The sequence below is a fragment of the Sceloporus undulatus genome, chromosome 1, assembly GCF_019175285.1.
Source record: "Sceloporus undulatus isolate JIND9_A2432 ecotype Alabama chromosome 1, SceUnd_v1.1, whole genome shotgun sequence".
In the NCBI taxonomy this organism is placed as follows: Eukaryota; Metazoa; Chordata; class Lepidosauria; order Squamata; family Phrynosomatidae; genus Sceloporus; species Sceloporus undulatus.
This window is the reverse complement of record NC_056522.1, coordinates 137,746,935-137,769,611: the sequence shown is the minus strand read 5'-3', so window position 1 is coordinate 137,769,611 and position 22,677 is coordinate 137,746,935. Positions and strand designations below refer to the sequence as shown.

Here is a 22,677-nt window from a genome sequence, read left to right as displayed (position 1 = left end):
GGTCAGGAGAAGGAGAAAGGGAAGTGGTGTTTTCCCCTTTACATCCTTTGTTATAGTCCCTTAAGTTTTACCCTCGACTTATCCATGCGTCATATCGAAATCCATGATTTTGATCCTGAAACCTTCCTTCGACATATATATGAGGTCAACCTGTACACAAGTATATACTGTGAGTGTCTTATTTAACAACCAGTGCAAAAATGTCTTAAATTAACCATTCTTAATCCAGGAACTGGTGAGCTCTTGATTCATCTTCACCCTTCCCAGCCAATGAAATGAATGCCACTTAATAATGTAGAATTGTAGAATGGGCATGCATATTTAAAAATAATTTTCTTTCTTCACCAGTGTAGGATCCCTTTGTTTCTCAACAAAGTGATTGCCTATTTTATTTCACTGAGGCACACTTAGACCAAATGTCTAGGAGATTGAAATATACAAATATTACATCAGTGCCATTTACTGAACACTTTTCTCTTTCCTCTGCCTCCATCTCCATTCTGTTAAATCCCTTTTCAAAATCCACGTTTCTCACACTCCCTTTGGCTTATCTTCTTAAAGCTTATTCCCAAACATTCCAAAGTTTATGTATAAAAACACTCACCCACACTTCTCTATCCCTACTGGGTATTTTCCCTTAGTTTCCATTGGTTCCCTGTTTTCTGTTTTAAATTGTAAGTTCCTTGAGAACAGGAACCTTCCCTTGTTATCCACTTCAGCTGATACACCAGCTGTGTCCTTTCCTGGAGCCAGGGGATCTGGAAACTGTAGTGCACGTGCTGGTAACCTCAAGACTTAACCTCCGTAATGCGCTCAACAAGGGGCTACCCTTGTGCCTACTCTCGAAACTTCAACTAGTTCAAAATATGGCAGCCAGATTGGTCACCGGGAAAGCCAGAGGTGACCACATAACACAAATCTCTGCACTGGTTGCCCATTAGTTTCCAGGCACAGTACAATGTGTTGGTGTTGACCTTTAAAGCCCTTCCTGGTTTGGGTCCAGCCTACTTGCAGGATCGCCTTCTTCCACATGATTCACCCCGCACACTTACTACTGCAGCCAAAAAAAGACTAGGTTGCCTGCAGTCACCCAAAGGGCCTTTTCATCTGCCTCTCCCAAAGTATGGAATGGCCTTCCGGAGGAGATCCAACACATTACTAAGTTAAATGGCTTCAAAAAAAGCCATCAAGATGGATTTATTCCAACAGGCCTTCCCTGAACAATGTACTCGTTCCCCCCTCATTTTCTGACTACTCCTTACCAATTACCCCTTGATACTCTGTTTCTTCCTGTCTCTGATTGTTTTAATTGACTGTTTTAAGGATTTAATGTATATTTTATTATGTATGTTGAATTTTTATTTTATATGGGTCAGGGGGGAGGGAATAGCGAGTTTGATCTGTATTGAATGAATTTTATTGTAATTGTAAGCCACCTTGATCCTACGGGAGAGGTGGGATAAAAATAAAATTTTATTATTTATTTATTTATTGTGGCCAGCAATACTCTGCAGGACATTATGTTTACTGACAAGTGATAATGATGGAGATGCCCTCGCAGACAATGATAATGGGCAGCAGGCAAATCCTTGTAAACTAGCTAGCATTTTATCATTGTTAAGATCCTCTCACTGTTAAACAGTGTATATCTGTAGTGCAGATATGCCCTGTTAATCAGTGAAACAGGATTGGCTTCACCCAGTTTTGCCAATGACATTGAAAAGTTAAAGGTATTCATCTCTGAGAAGTGCGCCTGGAACAGCAATTTCAAACAGTGTGGCTGTATCACATTTTCTTTTTCTTCTGGTGATTCCTGTGGCTGTATGTGTACAGACCTCTCCATCAATCACAGTAAGTTTATTGAGAGGGTGAGAGACTGGATGTGTATGCCAGCATCTCTTAAATGTCTGTCTTGTGAAGACCCCTAGGAAATCCTTCAGGGATGGAAGCAAAAGGGGAGTCAGATATTCTCTTTCTTACTTACTTACTGTTATAAAAGTAAAGTATAAATACAGAGAGTGGGGATAATGTAAAAAAATAAAAATAAAAACACTCTCTCCACTGAACACTTGGACAGTGAATAGTATTTTCTGGATTAGATGGAGATTAAGAGGCTACTTGCCATCACTTCTGTCAAAAGCTCTCTTAACTCCCACATTTCCATAGAAACAAGGCTAGATAGCAGCAGCTCACAAAGTACAGCTATGCTTCTTCATAGTAACATTCTGTAAAGCACAAGACAAAAACTAGAAAGGCTGCATTGCAAGAGGGATATATCACCAAAGTATGATATCCCCCCTCTTTCAGCAGCTGTAGTGTGGGGTGACACTGGCAGGGGGATCTCTCAGAGACAAGGGCAGTGGCACCATAGCTAAAACTTGTTAATATTTTGCAGAAGAAGACAATGGTAGACCACACTTGAAACCTTGCACCCTGAAAACCTTATGAGGAGACAATCCAAACTAAAACAAGAGAGAGTGCCAGAAGATGACACTCTCAAGTTGAAGGCACTCAGTGAGCTACTGGGTTATAGCAGAAGGCAAGTATAAGTAGCATGATAGCTAGTTATGCAATTGAACTCAAGCTGAAAGGACATTAAGCTCTTGACATGCTCAGAGGTGAAAGGAAAGTCTGAAGCCACACAACACATGTTATAGGAACATGGAATGTGAGAAGCATGAGTCAGGAGAAGTAAGGCATTGTAAAACAAGAAATGCAATGTATAAACATTGCAATACTTGGGGTGAGTAAGATCAAGTGACAGGAAGGGGATATTTTTGAGTCAGATAATTGCATAGTGTTTTACTCAGGAAAGGAAAATATAAGAAATGAGATGACATTTATAGTGACAAGACATATAACAAAAGCAGTCAAAGTACAGTGCGCCCACGCTATAGGCGATGCCCCATATGCGGCTTCCAGCTTACACGCTCACGGTGCACACACTCTCCTGCAACGTGAGAACGAGCCCCATACAATCAAATGGGAATTGAGCTTATGCGGTTTTTGGCTTACATGAGGGCGGTCTGGAACGGATACCTCGCATAAGCCAAGGGTCCACTGTAGAATCAAAGATTGTAGGAAAATTTGGGCTGGGAAAATTTGAAACAGGAGAGCAACTGACTGAATTTTGCAAGACCAACATTTTCTTCACTGCAAACACATTCTTCAAAAGAGAGTGAATACATGGACATCACATGATAGCTAATATAGAAATCTAATAAACTATGTCATTGAAAGCAGAAGATGGAGCTTCTCCATCTTCTCTGCAAAAACAAGATCAGGTACAGATTGTGGCAAAGACCATGAACTACTGATAACAAAAGTTAGAATAAAGCTAAACTAAGAACACTAAACCTGAAGAACATAAAGAAATAAAAAGATGATGGAAACAATACACGGAAGAACTATAAAGAACAAAAGATAATAGATTAATTCAAGGACGAAGCATTTGAAGATAAACCTACAATTTCAGAAAGTGAAGTGGAAGCTGCACTCAGGGCACTTGGGAGAAATAAATCACCAGGAACAGATGACACACCAATAGAGCTGTTTCAGGCTACAGAGACAAAATCTAATCTAGTTTTAACTAAACTTTATCAGTAACTATGGAAAACATATGAATGGCCCACAGACTGGAAACACTCAATATACATTCCAGTTCTCGAGAAATGGCACAGTAGGGTTTGCAGCAACCACCAGACCATTGCATTAATCTCCCACACAAGCAGAATCATGTTCAAAGTTCTGCAACAACGATTTTTTAAATATACAATAACTTAATTGTATATATAGTAAAACATTAGTTGTAGAATTCTGAACATGACTTTGCTACATATAGGACGAGAAATGTCAGATTTCCAAGCTTTCCAAGTTCAGGAAAGAAAGAGGCACTAGGGATAACATAGCAAACATGTTGGATAATGGAACACAGCAAAGAATTTCAAAACAAAATCAGACTGCACATTATAGATTAAAGCAAAGCCTACGATTGTGTAAATAATGAAAAACTTTGGATAGCTTTTTTAAAAATTGGGTATACCAATTTGAGTGTCTACTTGTACTTGGCATAAGAGGCTACCATCAGGAGAGAATATGGGTAAAATGGAATGGTTTCCAACTGGCTAGGGGGATCAGGCAAGGGTTCATTTTATCACCCTATGGCCTGTTACAGACTGCCAAAATAAAGCTGCTTCGGGTCTCTTTGGAGGTATGCTGTTTAAATGCTGCGTGCACCCTAAAAATCTGGAAGCTGCACCAAAGCTGCACTCCAGTGCTTAGGAATGGAGAGTGGCTTTGGCGTGACCTCTGGACTCTTAGGACTCATGCATCATTTAAATAGCATACCTCCAAAGAGACTCGAAGCAGCTTTATTTTGGCAGTCTGTAACAGGCGTGTTTCATTTGTATGTTCAAAATATGATATGCAAAACTGGATTCAAATGGGCCATCCTGCGATCAAAGCACTGCCCCCAGCAGTGATCTGGCTGGGCAGCAGGCAGCTAGCCAAGGAGAGGCAAACAAGGCAGAGGGAGGGAGGGTGGGGCAGCCCATTGATGCCAGCCCCTCATGCTTTTTCGGGCACACATACAGTTGGAAGAAACCTCAAGAGCTATCAAGTCCAATCCCTGCCATGTAGGAACATACAATCAAAGCACTCCCAATAGATGGCCATCCAGCCTCTGTTTAAAAAACCTTCAAATTGCAAATAACTAAATTCACGAATCCCAAGTCCATGAATATGAAGGTACGATTATATTTCTCTTTTTACAATTTATTTTATATACAGAAGCTTTGATAAGTAAAAGAACTATGTATCTTGCTTGAGAAGTGCCTCTGCTACTTTAATTTTTGTATCTCTACCCTGGTCATTCACAGCATTGTTCCAGAAGTGATTATTGGTGGAAACAGAGAGCTAGCTTTCCACAGCAGTTGTGCAATCAATGATTGCCAATGTGCTGACAGAAAGCTTTCCGAGAACTCTGCAGAAGCTGTCACAATGCCCTTGACACTTTCTCAACTTTCCAAGTGTACTCACCTGTCCAGATATTTTATTTTATTTATGGGATTTATAGCCTACCTTTCTCCCAAAATAGGATTCATCTCATAGACAGACAGACAGGCATAAAATTACTTTGTACTGTATATTATAAGGCACCCTAGTGATTCATTTTAAGTATGGAAAATTAGAACATTAGAGCCTCGCTGAATAAAATCAAAGGCTTCTCTCATACAGCACTGGAGCAAACCAGATGCATCGGGATGCCACAACTGAAGCATGAGGACAATAGTACCAATCTATTATAAATAAATAATAAGGATTATTTTTAGCAGGATAATTTCTCAACATAACAACAGCTGCTTATAGGCATTTTAAATTATTGCAAGATAAGCTATTATTGACATTCACAATGAACTGAACAAACTATTTGAAACTTAAATTCTCACCAGTTGTCTCTGTAGCATTCCTTCTAATCAGAAAAGAACACTTAAAACCATTCTGCTACCAATATTAAAGGTAAAGGTAGCTGATAAATGGGAGTTTTTCACTTTGTTCACTGTTAGTATGTTTATTGTGTGTTACTATGTGTTTATTAATGTATAAGTATTATACATTATACATAATTATACATTATACAATATTATAAATGTATAATGTATTATGTATATTAAATTATATTATAATATTATATGTTATTATCAAGGTATAAGTAGTAATTGGATGGTCTTTTCCCCTTTGGTGGGTATTTATCTTTTGTTTTAATAATAAAGCTTCATTAAAAATATTAAATAGTTTAAAAGAACTGGGAGGATGAATGGTATTATCATGTTAGTCTTACTGAAATGTTGTTGTAATTCTCCATAGGTGAAAGGTTGGCTAAGCATCTGTTCAGCTGCTGCAGCATTTCCAAGTCTATCTATTAACCCTTTAAAGTTATCAGTTTAAAAACATTAATAAATCACTAAATGTAGGCGGGTGTTTTAAAAGCCAGGGTTAGATGTAAAAGTTGCTATTCTACACAGCAGGTGTGAAAATCCCATGCTTGCTTTTGTACAAAAGTGAGGATTAAATTCTGATAGCATGCTTGCAGCTTTATTTTACTCTATTAAATGTATACAAGTGCATTTGTTTAAATGGGCACCTGTTATTTTTATGCATGCAGCTTGTTTAAGCCAAACTCTGTCCAAACAGATCAGATGGTTTAGGTATTTCCTCTGCAATTATGTAATAAACAACGCATACACTGACAGATAATAATCTCCAACTGCTTGTGAACTATCAAGAAGAAATAACTATAAGTTAATGTTTAGACTGGGAGCATATATACTCATAAGCAATGGGAAGACAAGAATCAGTGCAGTCAATGCTCATCAGTCCTCTTTGAAACAGACACATATATATCTCCAGTGGTTGCCCATCAGCTTCCAGACACTGTTCAGTGTGGTAGCTATGGTTTTAAAAGAGACAAGTAGTCTAGATTCCATATTTTTTACAGGGAGTACATCTACTCATACCTATCTTTTTTCATCAGGGCTTGGGGTCCACAGGGAAGATGCAGGATGTTGGACAGATTGGAGGAAGTCAGATACAGTATATCAGATTAAATTGAGTAAGTCTGAGGCAAATTGATAAGTTAGGTCGAGGGAGGGCAAGTCAGTTCACTTTGTCAAATTACAGCAGGTTCTGATGAACAGTAGCCAAGGCCCTGGATAGCTCCCAATACATGTTGCTAATTGACCTGCTGAAAGCCATGGTACCCTTACAAAATATTCTGCTATGGAGTTGCAAATGGTGACAACACTGCAAATGTTTCAGCACCTGCTCAAAACCTTTTTGTTTACTCAGGCATTACAATGACGTGATTTTGTACTTTTTAAAATAGCATTTGCTGCCTTCTTGTGATGGTGATGTATTTTCAGTGCTTTTATTGTATTGGGTATTCTTTTAATTGTATTTGCACACTGCCCATGTAGCCGCAAGGATGAACAGTTTCTTTTGAAGGTTGAAATGGATAATAAATAACAATGTCTTACCAAAAGACTCTATGAAAAAACTGTCAGGGCTTGACTGTCATGTGACTCTGTACACACACACACACACAAAGCAGTAGCAACTACAGGGGAGACATTCTGCAAGTCTGAGGATGATGAGAGACCCATGTCTTCACAATGGGAGGTCAAAGAAGGGCATCATCTGTGCTTCATCTGAATCAGAAGCCTCCTTGGAGCAATGCTGGGATTCAGATAAACAGACATAACAACATATTCCCTGATATCCTAGGGCAGGGATGGAAATCATGAAACCTTTCAGATGTTGATGAGTACAACTCCCAGCTTTCCTCACACTGGCTAGGGCTGCTGGTACCTGCAGTCCAACACCATTTGGAGGGCCACATGATTCTAATCCCTCTCCCAAGGAAATGAATTTTAGTAACAGGGGAAAGGCTTCCCCAATATTTCAGGGGTGGGTAACTGGGGGTCCAAACTCAAAATGGTGCCCGAAGCAGCGCTGAAGCTGCGGCGGGGGCGGCAATCTGTGGCAGGACCGGGCTGGGGCCAGTCCCAAGGCCTCGCCAGGCCGGATCCGGCCCGCGGGCCGTAGGTTGCCGACCCCTGCTCTAGCATGTCACTCTTGGCCTGCTAGAGAGTGACACTATGGCAAGCAGATTCATCAAAGCCTGTCCCGAAAATCCTATGTAAATAGGACAAAACTATGCAGTTGATTCTCAATTTTAGCTTGCGCCAACAGAATTAAGCCTTATTCATATAGGAGATTCTTGTATGGGCAGTCAAGGTTGAGAGAGGCTGGGCTGATAGCCATTTCAGTGAATAGACTGGGTCAAAGCAAGATAGTGCCCAAGCTTTTCATTTGTGTATCAGGCTAAAGTAGTATTTTAAGCATATAGAAAAGCATAACTCCATCTTTAAACTCTAGTTGTCTTCCATTCCTGCCTCAAATGCAGGAGTGAAGGCATCAGTTCTCTAAAACAACAAGTAACAAGCACATAAGATAAGCCTATTTTGATCAAGGTATAAAGACAGGCTTCAGCGTACTTTAAGGGACATGCTTTTTGCAGACTATTATTTAAAATCAATTGTATGCAGCATATTGAAAACAGCTACTTTCTTATTAACCACAACTACCAAGATGTAGTATTCTTAAAACTGAACTTAAACAATTAGCCAACATTGTGTCATTCCAAAGGAACACATAACAAGAGGCAACTTACTACAGTATCACCTTCAGCTCCATATAAAGATACAGAGTTTAAAGCTAATGAGAATATAAAGCCACCAATTTTACTCGGCATGTGTATTGTTAATTTTGTGGATTTTTCTGAAATGCATAACTAGAAATATATTTTAAAAATACATAGATCAGGAACAGATACAAGACTCAAAATAGCAACAGCCGAAATAAATTTCCAAAAAAAGTAATGGCCTCAAATGGCTCATGTTTTGTAAACATGCTATTCTACAGAGAACCGCAAATTTAAATTCAGGGACTGGATTGCATTAAGTAATCCATATCTCACCGCTTCAGTTATTTCAGCATCCTTCGTGAGAAGCAGCAAGGGAATCCTCTGACTCATGTACAGTTTTCACAATTCTTTCTCTCAGTGCAAAGGGATAATTTAATTTTTCCAAGCTAGTGCCCTCTAGAAGTGCTAGAGTACAACTCCCATCAACCCATAGCAAAATGGTCACTGCTATTGTAGTCCGACATAGTTGTGGAAGGCAGGCTGGGGAAGGCTGAATTAAAAGAAAAGAATGCTTACCTGTATTCCGGTCTGGTAAAATACAGCAATGCTTCTGCAGAATGCCAGGCAAGACCTGTAAAAGCAAGGACAAAACAGAATATATGCTGTTACTATAGGAGAGTAAAAATATATGCATAATTTACAGCAATTCAAGAGTATTCTGACATGCAATTATTTCTTATTTCATTGGCTGTTTATCCTAATTAATCCATCAGATAACCTCACATGATAATAGCCACTGAAAACACTGTTGTTGTTGTTGTTGTTTTCCAGTCAGGAGCAGTAATAGGCCAATTGGATATAATGTTTTATTTATAATATATGTGATTAAATGTTTCTACTGTTCAAACAGCAAATGTTCCCAGGTTTATAATCATATAAAAATATTTGTCAAGAAAAACAATAATAAAAAACAATAAGCAATCAAATTCCAATATTAAAATGTCAAAACATTAAGAATACTAGGCCTGGAATAAAACTAATAATATTTTTTTAAAAAAAAATATGTTAAACATTTAAATATCTGCCAGAAGAGAAAGGTCTAAACCTGAAGCCTAAACTTAATATAATAAGGGTGACAGCCAGCTCTCTTTATAGAGAAAGTATTCTTCAAATAAGAAACTACTATGAAGAAGGCTCTTAACTATCCATTATACATTGTAGAAGCCAGCATACAAAGAAAATCTTCCAAGGATGCCCTTAATAACCAGGGAGGATAGAAAATTGAGGAGAAGGTGCTCCTTTAGATAGATTGGTCCTAAGCCATATATCCTATTGGCCGACAGCAATTCACATTAACGATTCAACTACTCATGTGTTGTGAACCATTAGATTTTCATATAAAGCATAAATCCACATGTAGTGAGCCCTTTTGAGTTATAAAAGAAATTGCTGGAATTTCAAATAGGCATCCCTTTGTAGCTAAGTACAAAGTGCTTTTTCGGGATGGGGTAGCTGGGTGGGAGGGAATCGAATCATGAAAACCCTTCCTGTTCCTTCAGCAGATATGACAGTCAACCAGCCACTCAACATGTAACATCAAATCCGCAAATGCCAGGGAAAAAATACTAGCTGTTCATGAGTAATGGCATGACGCACACCTTTACAAGTTAAGGTTGCTTTTTTTGTATGATTCTCTTCCCCTATCACAAGATGATTCCCCCAGTAAAGAATGACAGCAAATGGGTGATATCATTCAGCAAACAACCTGTCTTTCCAGCCTCCACTCAGATAAATTTGGCTAGTTCCTGACAACTACATGATGGTTGGCACCCACTTCTAGAGGATCAGAGTTTATGCAAATACCTCAAAGCAAGTAGGGACTAAGAGCAACAAACTGCAATACCAGTTTTGTTTTGTTACAGCCATGTCAACAAGAAGTTCACATGTATAATATGAAAAAGGAATTCCATTAAAATAACTACAAATCTCTACCAGCTTTCTTTTAAGTGGTAGGGTAACATACAGATGAGGAGGAAATGTTGTTGAATTTTATATGTGTATTATTAAATTCACATCTCTAGAAGGGTGGCTACAGATATCTGTTGAGCCAAAAACAGCAAATAGCCTTGTGACACATCCAAAGACTAAGAAATTTATGATGGCAACAGTGTTTTTATGGACACTAATTCAAAGATATAGCCTTGTTAGTCTGTAGAATCAGTATGAAGAGAGATCTTGTAGCACCTTTGACACTAAGAAAGAAGTTGGCAGCATGAGCTTTCATAGACTGAAGTCTACTTACTGAAATGCATCTGCATCTACAAAAGCTCATGCTGCCACCTTTTTTCTTTCGGTTAGTCACAAAGGTGCTTCAAGATCTCTCTACACATTTATGGACTCTAGTCCACTTGTTTACTCCATGCAACTCATGATGTGAATTCTAATATGCAAAAAAAAATGATACCATAAGACCCTTGGCTGATTTATATACAGAACAGTACCTGGATTTTGTGAGAAAGAGTCAAAACAGATGTTGCGGTGTAATGTTAAATGTGTGCATTTATTTGAGCATGGCTCCTGACAGCTACATGATGGCTGAGACCCACCTCTAGAGGACCAAAGGAGCATTGGACTACATCTCTGGAGACCAGGATATGAATCCCTACTGAGCCAAGGCAATTCACATTCTTTGGGCCTTAAATGTAAACCCCCTCTGAACAAATATCAGCAAGAAAACCTAGCCTTAGGGTCATCATAAGTTGGAAATGACTTGACGGCACACAACAACAATAAGAACAACAACAACAACTTTCAGTTTTCCCTTTTGTGCGTTGCCTTGCATCCCTCCAGGGAGAAAGGTAGTGTATAAATGAAATAAATAAATATAAATAAATAAATGTAAGTAATGATTGCCAGCCATGAGGGTCTCCTGACATGGAATTGGCTATAACATGGTTCAAACAAGAATCCACCAGCCCAGCATGCAACCCAAAGCCATTAGTCCTGTGCTATTACACTGCTGCCAACAGAAACTTCAGTCTTACAACTAACAACTTCAACTAACAACCTTTTACCAGGTCAGACCATGAATCCATTTAGTCCAGTACCATAAACTCCGAAAAGTAGTGGTTCTTTAGGGTTCCAGGCAGGATTCTTTCCTATCATACCTGGAGATCCCTGATGATTTCCCATCCAAATCCTCACCAGGCTTAACCACTTCTGAAACCTGGTGAGATCAGATATGTTCCCCATGAAATGATAGTACCAGAAGCATGTGGTGGGAGGGGGGAATCTTCATCAAAATCATGACAAAGGGTAAGGAGTTTTTTCTTTTAATTCCCTTCATGCTACAGCTTTAGTCCTACTTTCTCCATCCTACAGCTTCTATTTGTAATAAAGGAGGAAACATACATCTCAAAATGCACTCATACATTTTGCATCGCAGCTGAGTCCAGAAAAATTGAGTATACTCCTAAGCATTCTTTTGCAAAGGTGAAAAAATGTGAACATGTAAGCAATAGAATCTTGTTCTTGTTCTCTCCAAGTTGTTCCCAAGACTCTCCTACAATCCTATCTCACTACTGGGAAACTCTGTGACAATCCCACAATCAACTAAGTTATAAAGTACATTGTGTTCTGTGCTTTATAACTACTTAGAGAGCCATGCATTGTTTCTACACGATTTATGCTGAAAGTACACAACAGATACAGAGCTTATAAGTCTTAACAGAAAAGAGGAAGATGAGAGCCAGCCTTACCATTGACATACTCTTGTTTGTCAAGGGCAGTCTCAATTAATCCATTTGTCGTCTCACTTTCTCAGTTGCTTTTAAAATGTCTCAGGCTTTTTTCTCCCTTTTCCCCCTTTCATCATTGGTTTCTGCCAACTGAGTTCAATATACAAAAGTAATTTGCATACAATTAACTCGAGAAGGAGAGGAGGGAAAGAATCATGCCCTTCTCAATGGGCTGGGACAGAAGCAAACTGCTGCAGTCTTTCCTAAATGTGTGTGTGTTGTGTGAGGTTGAAGGCTTTCATGGCCAGCATCCACAGTTTTCTGTGGGTTTTTGGGGGCAATGTGGCTGTGTTCTGGAATAAATTCTTCCAGATCATGGCCACACAGACTGAAAAACCCCACAAAAACTATTTGTGTGTGTTCTTCCTCATTAATAATTTTTGCCGTCTTGATCACACTCCAGTGTTGATGGCCACACTTGTCACACTTTTTTATCTGTTAAAGGTTGGAGGGTATGCAGTGAGCAGGGTGAGACAGTTGGCTGTGTGCCGTGTGGACAGATGATAGACATGGTAAGAACCTCACTGGTTTCCACTTTCCCTGCCCTCAGCTACCCTATTGCCTTCAGCTGTGGTGGATGGACATGCCAACTCATTCCTGCCATGGAAGTCAGATACTTTAGGCACAATAGGAAGGAAGCACTTTGTTCTTTGTTTCTGTCAATTAAGTTACTTGGACCAACAATAATAATAATAATAATAATAATAATAATAATAATAATAATAATAATAATAATAATTTTTATTTATATATTTCCTGCCTCTCCCTGTAGATCGAGGCGGGAGTACAACCATAAATTTAAAATTACAGTCCAGTTAAAATTCATTTATATAACATAAAATCCATAAAAACACAACAATAAATTAGTCCTATAAAATTCCATATCAACATCTAACTTCCAATACATGCTCAAAATGAAGTGTCTTCTTATAATTGTTATAGCAGGTCAGGGGGATAGGCTCGCTGGAACAGATCCGTCTTGAGTGCCTTCTTGAGGGCATCTAAGGTGGTAATAAGACAAATCTCCTCCGGCAAGCCATTCCAAAATTTGGGAGCCATAGCAGTAAATGCCCTGTGGGAAGTTGATCTTAATCTAGTGTTTGGATAATCCAATAGGTTCTTCCCAAATGTTCTAAGAGTGCAGGGTGGATTGTGTAGGGAGAGGAGTTCCCTCAAGTAACTCGGTCCCAAGCCATATAGGGCTTTAAAAGTAATAACCAACTCTTTGTACTGTGCCCGGAAACTAATCGGCAGCCAGTGAAGTGATTTTAGTACTGGTGTTATGTGGTCTGACCTAGGTATTCTGGTGTCCAGTCTGGTTGCTGCATTTTGCACCAGTTGAAGTTTCCAAACTTGGTACAAAGGTAGCCCCATGTAAAGCGCATTACAGAAATCAAGATGAGAGATTACCAGTGCAAGTACCACTGCTTCAAGGTCCTTCCGGTCCAGGTAAGGACACAGTTGGCGTATAAACCGAAGTTGATACCAGGCACTTCTGGCCATCACATCTACTTGAGATGATTAACTGTAGAGATGGATGCAGAAGTACCCCCAAACTGCAAACTTCACCCTTTGGGGAAGTGTGACCCCATCCAGGACTAGTTGACAAATCTCCATGCCTGGACTTGGGGAGCCTATCACAAGTACCTCCATTTTCTCTGGATTCAGCTTGAGTTTGTTTTCCCTCATCCAGCCCATTACCAACTTAAGACAGGTGTCCAGAGGAGAGATGCCATTCTCAGTCATTACATCAGTTGGAGACACAGAGAAGTAGATTTGGGTGTCATCAGCGTACTGATAACACCACACCCCTTGTCTCTGGTGAGCTCTCCCAGTGGTTTCATGTAAAATGTTAAACAGCAAGGGGTACAGAATGGTGCCCTGAGGTATGCCAGATGTCAGCTCTCTTTTAGAAGAGCATGAATCCCCCAGCTTCACCATCTGGAATCTGCCTGAGAGGTAGGAATGGAACCACTCGAGTGCCGTGCCCCAATACCTAACTCTCTCAGGCATTCCAGAAGGATACTATGGTCTATGATATCGAAAGCCACTGAGATGTCCAAGAGCACCAACAAGGTCACACATCCCTCATCGATGTCCAGACAGAGATCATCATCTAAGGCAATCATGGCTATCTCAACTCCGTATCCCATCCTAAAACATGGAAGAATCAGGTTGCCCGCCATCTATTGAACCTTTATAAAATATTAAATGCAGGTGCTAAGAGATAGGTGGCCTTAGCTATTGTGTCATCCAACCTTAAACCCAGAACTCTGACACAAGACCAAGCCACCATCCAGATCTCCTCCATAGATAGAGAAAGAGAAGGGAGGGAGACAGACAGATACAGAGAGTATATGTGTGAGAGAGCTTTCTACCTCTTAATGGAATTTCCCTTCAGTCTCCAACTTTCTAACACTGCAATCACCTAAAACCTCAGCTGAGAATTTAGAAATACACTTCAGGCATCCAAAGAAAACAGGCAAGCAAAGAGCCCAAGGGAATGCAAACACAGTAAAAAAGAAGAGTTCAACGTGTGAGCGACTTTCGATTTCTCACTTTCTGCAATGCAATTTGCAATGCAATGCAATTTGGGATCTGAGGGAAACTGTCATGGTAGGAGGATAGAATTCTTATTTGGAGAGGCAATGCCTTGATTCCACCACCACCCTGTAGCTATAGCACTGTCTCTGGCAGGATTGGAGGTAAGCCCCATGCCTCCTTTTCTGCCTAGCATTTCTATGTACTGTAATAGTTTGAGCATTGAACTACAACTCTGGAGATCAGAGTTCGATTCCCTGCCTGGCCTTGGGAACCCTCTGGGTGACCTTGGGTGAGTCATACACTGTCAGCCCCAGAAAATCCCATGATAGGGCCAGGGGTTATTGAAAGTCAGAAACAACTTGAAGGCACAAAACTACAAAGAATAGCCCTCTTACTCCCTTTCCGGCATGAAACCACTTTCCCAATACCCTTCTCCAGCCTTCTTTCTAGTGCCATTCCCTGTCTCCTTTTACTGCTTCATAACATATCAGGTCACAAGTAGGCTCTGTGAAATGCAGCTTCACCCAGTAGCTACTGTAGTGTCAACAAAACCATTTCTAGGTAGTACCTAATAGTATACCAGATGTTGAGGAGGTCTCTTTCTCCCTTCAGTCTCCCTGCCTCCCAGATCTTGCTGCTGCCACCACCGATGCTCTGTGGTGATAGGGAAGGTGGGTTTTGATGTTTTTGTTGCTGTAGTTATGTGCTTTCAAATTATGGCAATTTTTTTAGCAAGATTTATTCTTAGAAGTTTTGCCCTTGCCTTCCTGAGGCTAGGTGTGTGTGATTTGCCTATCCATGCGTATCCATGGTAGAGTGGTGATTTGAACCCTGGTCTCTTGAGAGTCCTAGTCCAACATTCAAACCATACTGACTTATCAGGCAGGAGGGAGAGACTTTAGGTAAAAGGAAATTCTGTCTTGCTTCCTAATTTAAATTGGTTCTGCAATAAGCCAAACTATCCCCCAATTTTTGGGGCAGCAGGTTCATCAGAATATCTCTGCAAATCCAAGATAAGCTGCGAGGAGAGATGACCTGTCGTTCCTTTCTGCTTCAAATAAATATAGCCAGCAATGATGAATAGATAGGGCCCCATGTATGGCGCTGTCATAGGGGGAAACAGTGACTGCCATAAGTGTGCAATCTTCCTATTTTTCTCTCCTCCTCTATAATAATGTGGCTGGAAAAATTTCTTTTTTTTTTTAACCTGTCATTCTCCTGTCCCAGTCTTCTGAAATGCCTCTCGCACTCGAGAGGTTCCAGTGCTAGTCAGATTGGAGATGCATTGTAACTGTATTCTATTTTAGCCACCCCAAGGGCCATGCAAGCATCTTGTTGCAGTATTGCAATTTATAAATAACATAAATGTATGAAACATTTACTATATGAAGCAGCATGTTTCCTATTTGCAAAGCCCCATAGGCTAAATAGGCTTAGAACCAATCTCCTTTTCCTTGTTTTCCATTTCGTATTTTCTGAAACACAAAAGCCAGTTAATGGTGGTGCACAAATGCTACATTAAGTTACTCCCCACTATAGTTACTTGACAATATCTTGCAAACTCAGTTTATAAGGCTTTCCCACTATCAAGAGAATAATACAATTCCATTATATACTCTACATGTTTTCCTTGGTGTGCTAAGAATTTTCATCTAAAACTTGTGGCTGTTGCTAATGCTGTTTTGAGCATGAGGGATCTTCATTATCTTGAAAAGTTCAATCATTATACTCTTAATTTTGTCTCCATTGTGTCATATGAGTTGGGCGGCTGGGGGGGCGGACTGAGGCCAAAGATCTCATATAGGTATAATTTTATATTCCTTGACAGTCCTCATCTTTCATACTGACCCCCATCAGAATTACATGGAACACACTGGGAAAGATAGAGAAGCCCTTTTACTGTGCCAATGGGGAAACAAAGAAGAGTAGGAGGTTTTTGAGGTTAGCTGGACAGTAAAAAGTATGAGTAGCGCTGGAACTAACAATGCAAGGGGAAATCAAGCCGACAGGACATTCACGTGAAAGGAAAGTCCAAAGCTGCACAACACATCAGAAGAACATGGAATGTGGAAAGCATGAATCAAGGGCAGCTAGACATAGTAAAAAAGAAACAGAACATACAGTCAGCCCATGCCATACGCAAGCTTCCATTCCACAGCTTTCAGCATACACTGAAGTGTTGGTACAATCTAATGAATGGCACATGCGCCCCATTGTTTTGCATGGGGATCGAGCATATGCAGTTTTCCCCTTGCAGTGGGGGGGGGGGTTGGAACAGATGCCCATGTAAAGGAAAGGAGGACTGTATAAATATTGCATTACTTGAGGAGAACAAGCTAAAATGGACAGGAACTGACGTTTCTGACTCAGATAATTTACACAGTGTTTTACTCATGAAAGGAAAAGGTATGAAGAAATGACGTGCCCTTGTAGCTATGAGACATGTAGCAAAAGCAGTCAAAGAATATAATGCAAAGTCTGACAGAAACATGTCAATAGGACTTCAGGGAAATTCCAACAACACAACCATAGCCCAAATCTATCTTTCAATCACAGAGGCAAGAGAAGAAACAATTTAAAGATTCCATGCTGGAGTAGAGGAAGAAATTGATCACACGCCAAAACAGGACTTGTTCATCATATGTGATTGGAATGAAAAATAGGAACCAGAGCAGAATCCAAAACTGTAGGAAAATTTAGACTAGGATCAAGAAATGAAGCAGGAGAGCAACTGACTAAATTTTGCAAGGCCAACAGCTTGCTCTTCACAAACACATTCTTCAAATAACCTAAGAAGCAATTGTATACATGGGCATCACCTGAGGGCCAATACAGAATTCAAATACATTACATAATTGGAAGCAGAAGATGGAGAAGTTCCATTCTCTCTGCAAAAACAGGACTAGGAACAGATTTGTGGCAAAGACAATAAACCACTAATAATAAAAGTTAGAGTCAGGCTGAAGGAGAACACTAAGCCAACCACCATGCTGAAATGCAACCTGAAGAACATACTCATATAATGTAAAAAATATATTTGCACTGTTAAAATCAATTATTGATCAGGAAACAGAAGAACTTTGGACTGAAGCCAGAGACATTGTCAAAGAGGAATGCAAAAAGACACTATTTGCACCAATGACAGAGAGAGAGAGAGAGAGAGAGAGAGAGAGAGAGAGAGAGAGAGAAAACTTCTCAAGCAGTTAAAGACAGGTGAAAAGCAAAACTGAAAGGTGACAAAATAGGGTCAGGACCGCGAATGCAACTATTCAATGATTTTTTCACAGGGGCAAGACAACGACAACGAAAAGGAAAAACAAGAGACCTCTTCCCAAACATCTGAAAAATCAGTTATGACCAGCTAAGAAACACATTGCATGACCAAGTAGGTATAAAATTATGGAAACAATACCTGAAAGAACTACAGAGAAGAAATGAAAGGATAACAGATTCATTCAAGGAAGAACCATTTGAAGATGAACCTACAATTAGAAAGTGAAATGGAAGCTGCACTCAGAGCACTTGGGAGAAATAAATCAGTAGGAACAGATGGCTTACTAATTGAGCTGCTTCAGCCCACAGACACAGAAATACTCTAGTTCTAACTAAAATCTATAAACAAATACAGAAAACCAAAGAATGGAAACACTCAGTATACAAAAATGCTAAGACAAAAATGCTTAGCAAAAAGAAGGCAGTGGGAAAAAGGAAGAACACATTCTAGAGGAATCCTTTCAATCAGGGAAGCGACATCTCTGAGTCTGCCAAGACTTGAGCAGGGCTGTTAATGATAGTCACCATAAGCCAAAGTCAAACTGATGGCAGTGAACAGCAAAAAAGGAAAATGTACATGGGTCCATATCTTGTTGCTATGGGAATGTAAGTCAAGCTCTGTCTTTAGCAGCATGGATGTTACTTCCTTTATTATTAAGTGAAATGAATACCACAGATAAAAAAAATCTCCAGTGTTCTCTCTCCAAAGAAAGGAAACTATATTTGGCCCTCCATATCTATGGATTCCTTACCCACAGATTCAACCATTCATGCTACTGCTGATTTTTCTGGCTAACCCTGTCTGCAGCGTCTCTCATGTTCCTTGATTCATGTTTGAACACTGTGTTTGGTGGTCCCTATGTAGAATTGTCCACAGCTGCACGGTATGTGGTAAAAAAATCAACAGTAGCAGACCACGTTATAAACCATCCTGGGCATAAAATGCTGTTTGAAAACACTGAAATTCTGGATCATGCCAACAATTATCAGTTCAGAATGCACAGGGAAGCCATTGAAATCCATAAACACCTGGACAACTTCAACAGGAAAGAAGAAACCCCTAAAGTAAACAAAGTTTGGTTACCAGTCCTGAAAAACACCAAAATCAAGTCCCAGCATGTTCTAATGAAAACCACCCAGTATGAGGGGAATTCCCAGCAGACAATGAATCATAAATTAGACACCCTGAGGCCTTGCCATTCAACAACAGAACAATACACAGATTAACATGCAAATCACCTCCTCTCAACCAACAGTATATATACCCTACTCTCTTCCATGCCAGCATTCTCTGAAGATGCCAACCACAGCTTCTGGCAAAATGTCAGGAATAAACTCTTCTAGAACACGGCCTCATAGCCCAAAAACCCCACAAAAAACTACAAATAATAAACTAAGAAGAAACGTAGAACAAAGCTACACATGCTAAAAAGAAACAAAACCAATTCACACAGAGCAGCTTGAGGTAATTTGTTGTCAGTGGGTAAATATATAAATAAATCCTTAACACAAGAGGCATGCGGTTATGTACAAGTGAAGGTCAGTTTTATATAAATCATAACAATAATAGAAGAAAGATAATCACAAACATGAATAAAATGGAGGGTTTTTAAAGTGTGCCATCCTCTTCAGTGGCCAATTTTTTAAAAAGTCATTATAATGTGAAGCCTTTCCATTCTTATTAAAAGCCAGAGTCAAACAATGCTCTGGAATTTACGACTGGTGAGGGGAAGAGATATTTGCTGTCATGTAAAAAGTGAGAAGCTTCCCTATATGAGAAATTTCTTTTCTGAGCTTACAAGTGATAGCAATTGAGACAGAAACTTTCTATCCACTTGGTCTGTTACATCACAAATGCAGTAATCGTATAATTCCCTGAAGATGGGAGAGAAAATGAAGTAGCATAGCCTCCAACAGTTCACAGATGAAACCCAGGACACCTGTGGCCAAACGACATCAGACTGCAGTCAAGATGGAAAATGCTATTGAGGAAAAACACACAAGCCAGTAGACAGAAGAGGGTGCTGCAGTTTGCTTTTGCTTGAGCCTACTGAGACAGGCAAGATACTGCTCCCTCCTCTCTTCTCATCTATGCTGAGTTAACTCAGTACAAACTGATCAAGTGCATGCATGTAGCAGCTAGTTACTATGATTAAGAAGCATTGACCCCTGATGGCTATAGGAAATAAACTAAGCTTTTATTATAGGAACTCCATTAGAAGTAGGAAAGAACAAAAAGGAATTGGAGAGAAGAGGTGGAGCAATCTCTAATCAGAATATTAGTTTAAGAGAGATAAAGTTAAGAGGAAAAGACATGAGGAAGTTTTAGATCACTGAAACATCAATCCTACCACTGCTGTTCTTTCTAAGGTTCAAAACACACTGCAGAAATAATCTAGTTTGAGACTGTTTTAACGACCCTGGTTCAATGCAAGGGAATTCTGGAAATTGTAGTTCTGTGAGACATTTAGCCTTCTCTGTCATAGAGTTCTGGTGCCACAATGAACTACAGTTCCCAGGATTTCCTAGTACTGAGCCCAGGGCAGTTAAAGCAGTCTCAAACTGGATTATTTCTGCAGTGTATTTTGGACCTAAGACACGTTTAATTCTTTAAACACTGAGTGCTGCATTTCCAACACAATTTATGTTTGCAATTTGAACTCGGTTTGCAGCGACTAAAGTAAATCAAGAACAAAGGGGGAAAGTGATGTCATCTGGCAATTCATGGAAACTGAGCCAGAAATCCTGGCCATGGAAACAATCATGTCTGTCTACTTTGCTGAGCAAGGCAAGGAGCTCCTCTCTATCTATGAGCAAACACAGGCTGCTTCTGCTGACAAGGCTCAGCCTCAGCTGCTGAAATTCTGTTCCACACCGCAACTGCCAATGGCTTACAGATGGTGTCCAGTGGGGCACGGAGCAAAGCAGCCAGCAACTGGCTCATCACAAGTGTGGGCAGGTGGCTGACTGGTCTGGGGGTGAGAACTTGCCTACTTTTGTTGTAGTAGCTCACTATGATTCTTTTGGGGTAGTCCTGTGACTCTCCCATGGCTTTTAGAGTTGGCCAAACTGTTCTCTAACCTCTACACCTACAAACGGATCTACATCAGGTGCAATCTACTGTTTTTTTGCCTCTGGAAGCAGCAAGTTTAATTATCAAGGGACCAAGTGGTGGTTAGAAGACAACCTGGATCACACAGGTGTGTCGGACAAGGGCATTCTCTCACTGTGGAGGTTTTAGGTGCTGGCTTTGATTTGGAAGAGGCTGGGCATGGAGAAGAAGTTGCATGCGCTGGTTGGATGAGAGGCCATACCAAGAGAGTGAAAAGTATTCCATGCTGATAGATGCATCCAAGTGTGACCATGAATAAATAGCTAGTTAACAAGATATCTCTAGCCCAGAGGCAGAAGAAAGGTCCTTCTTCCATTTCAAGTGCCATCGCCCTGGCCTTGCGAGGAGAGAAGATGTGGCAGTATCTGCTGGACTTGATCACCTTTCCCACTGCCATTCCCTTTCCTTTTGTCATGTCCTCAGATTGTAAACCTGATGATAGGGAACTGTCCCCCCCCCCATTGTTCTTTATCTTGTAAAGTGCCATGTACAATGATGGCACTCAAAAATTAAATGAGAAATGAGATTCAACATGGAGAAATGTAAGGTTCTGCACTTAGGGTGAAAAAAATGAAATGAACAGATATAGGATGTGAGACACCTAGCTGAATGGAATTATGTAGGAAAGGGATCTAAGAGTCCAACTAGACTGCAAGTTGAACATGAGTCAACAGTGCGATGTGGCAGCTAAAAAGGCCAATGTAATTTTAGGCTGCATCTATAGAAGTATAGTGTCTAGATTAAGGGAAGTAACCATGCCACTCTATTCTGCTTTGGTCAGATCCCACCGGAATACTGTGTCCAGTTCTGGGCACCACAATTTAAAAACTAAAGAGTGTCCAAAGGAGGGCAACTAAAATGGTGAAGGGTCTGGAAACCATGCCCTATAAGGAATGACTTAGGGAGCTGGGTATGTTTAGCATGGAGAAGGTTAAGAGGTGATATGATAGCCCTGTTTAAATATTTGAAGGGAAGTCATACTGAGGAGGAAACAGATTTGTTTTCTTCTGCTCCAAAGAACAGCACCTGGAACAATGGATGCAAGCTACAGGAAAAGTTATTCCACCTAAACATTAGGAGGAACTTCCCAACAGTAAGGGCTGTCAGAGAGAAGTGGAGTCTCCTTCCCTGGAGGTCATCTCTCAGGGATACTTTGATTGTGATTTTCTGCATGGCAGGGGGTTGGACTGGATGGTCTCTTCCAACTCTATGATTCTATGAGAAGAAGAAGAAAGTAGTAAGGTGATGGTTGTGGTGGAAGGAAGAGAGAGAAGACTTGGTATTTTAAAAGCATCTGAAAAAGTAGGAAGACAGGGGATTAATCAGAAGTGTCCATGCCAAATTGGGACAGTTGAAGGGCACAGAGTACCCAGTTTCTCTGTCTGACCCATTTTGGCATGGCCTTGAGAGGGCAGGACTGGACTGACTCCATCTACAAGGTTGGAACCTTGCTGAAGGGGCCTAGAGACCATCTAGGAACAAACATCAGGATTTATGGCTGCAATAACAATTAGCTTTGGGTGGACATTATTATTGTGCAACTATTTGGATTTCTTTCTTTCTTTCTTTTATTAAGCCTTTGTCTGCTTTGAATTATTAAGATGTTATAATATTGATGTGCATTTATTTCTCTGAAATGTTGAGCCTATTTTTATGGTTGTGCAAATCTTTAGCTGTAATTGTTATTTATTGATAGGTGTCAGGTTGGTTCCTGGTCTATTTTAGAAGGATTTAAAGTGGGCATTTGT

The 22,677-nt window shown here is 40.1% G+C and overlaps 1 protein-coding gene across 1 annotated transcript in view; it reads right to left on the bottom strand.

The window, feature by feature from the left end:
• Positions 1–22,677, bottom strand: part of DLGAP2 (DLG associated protein 2) — a 587,254-nt gene that overhangs the window by 460,862 nt on the left and 103,715 nt on the right. Inside the window, exon 2 of the mRNA XM_042444836.1 lies at positions 8,780–8,834. Coding sequence (XP_042300770.1) covers positions 8,780–8,834 — 55 coding nt within the window. The remainder of the gene's footprint in view (positions 1–8,779; positions 8,835–22,677) is intronic.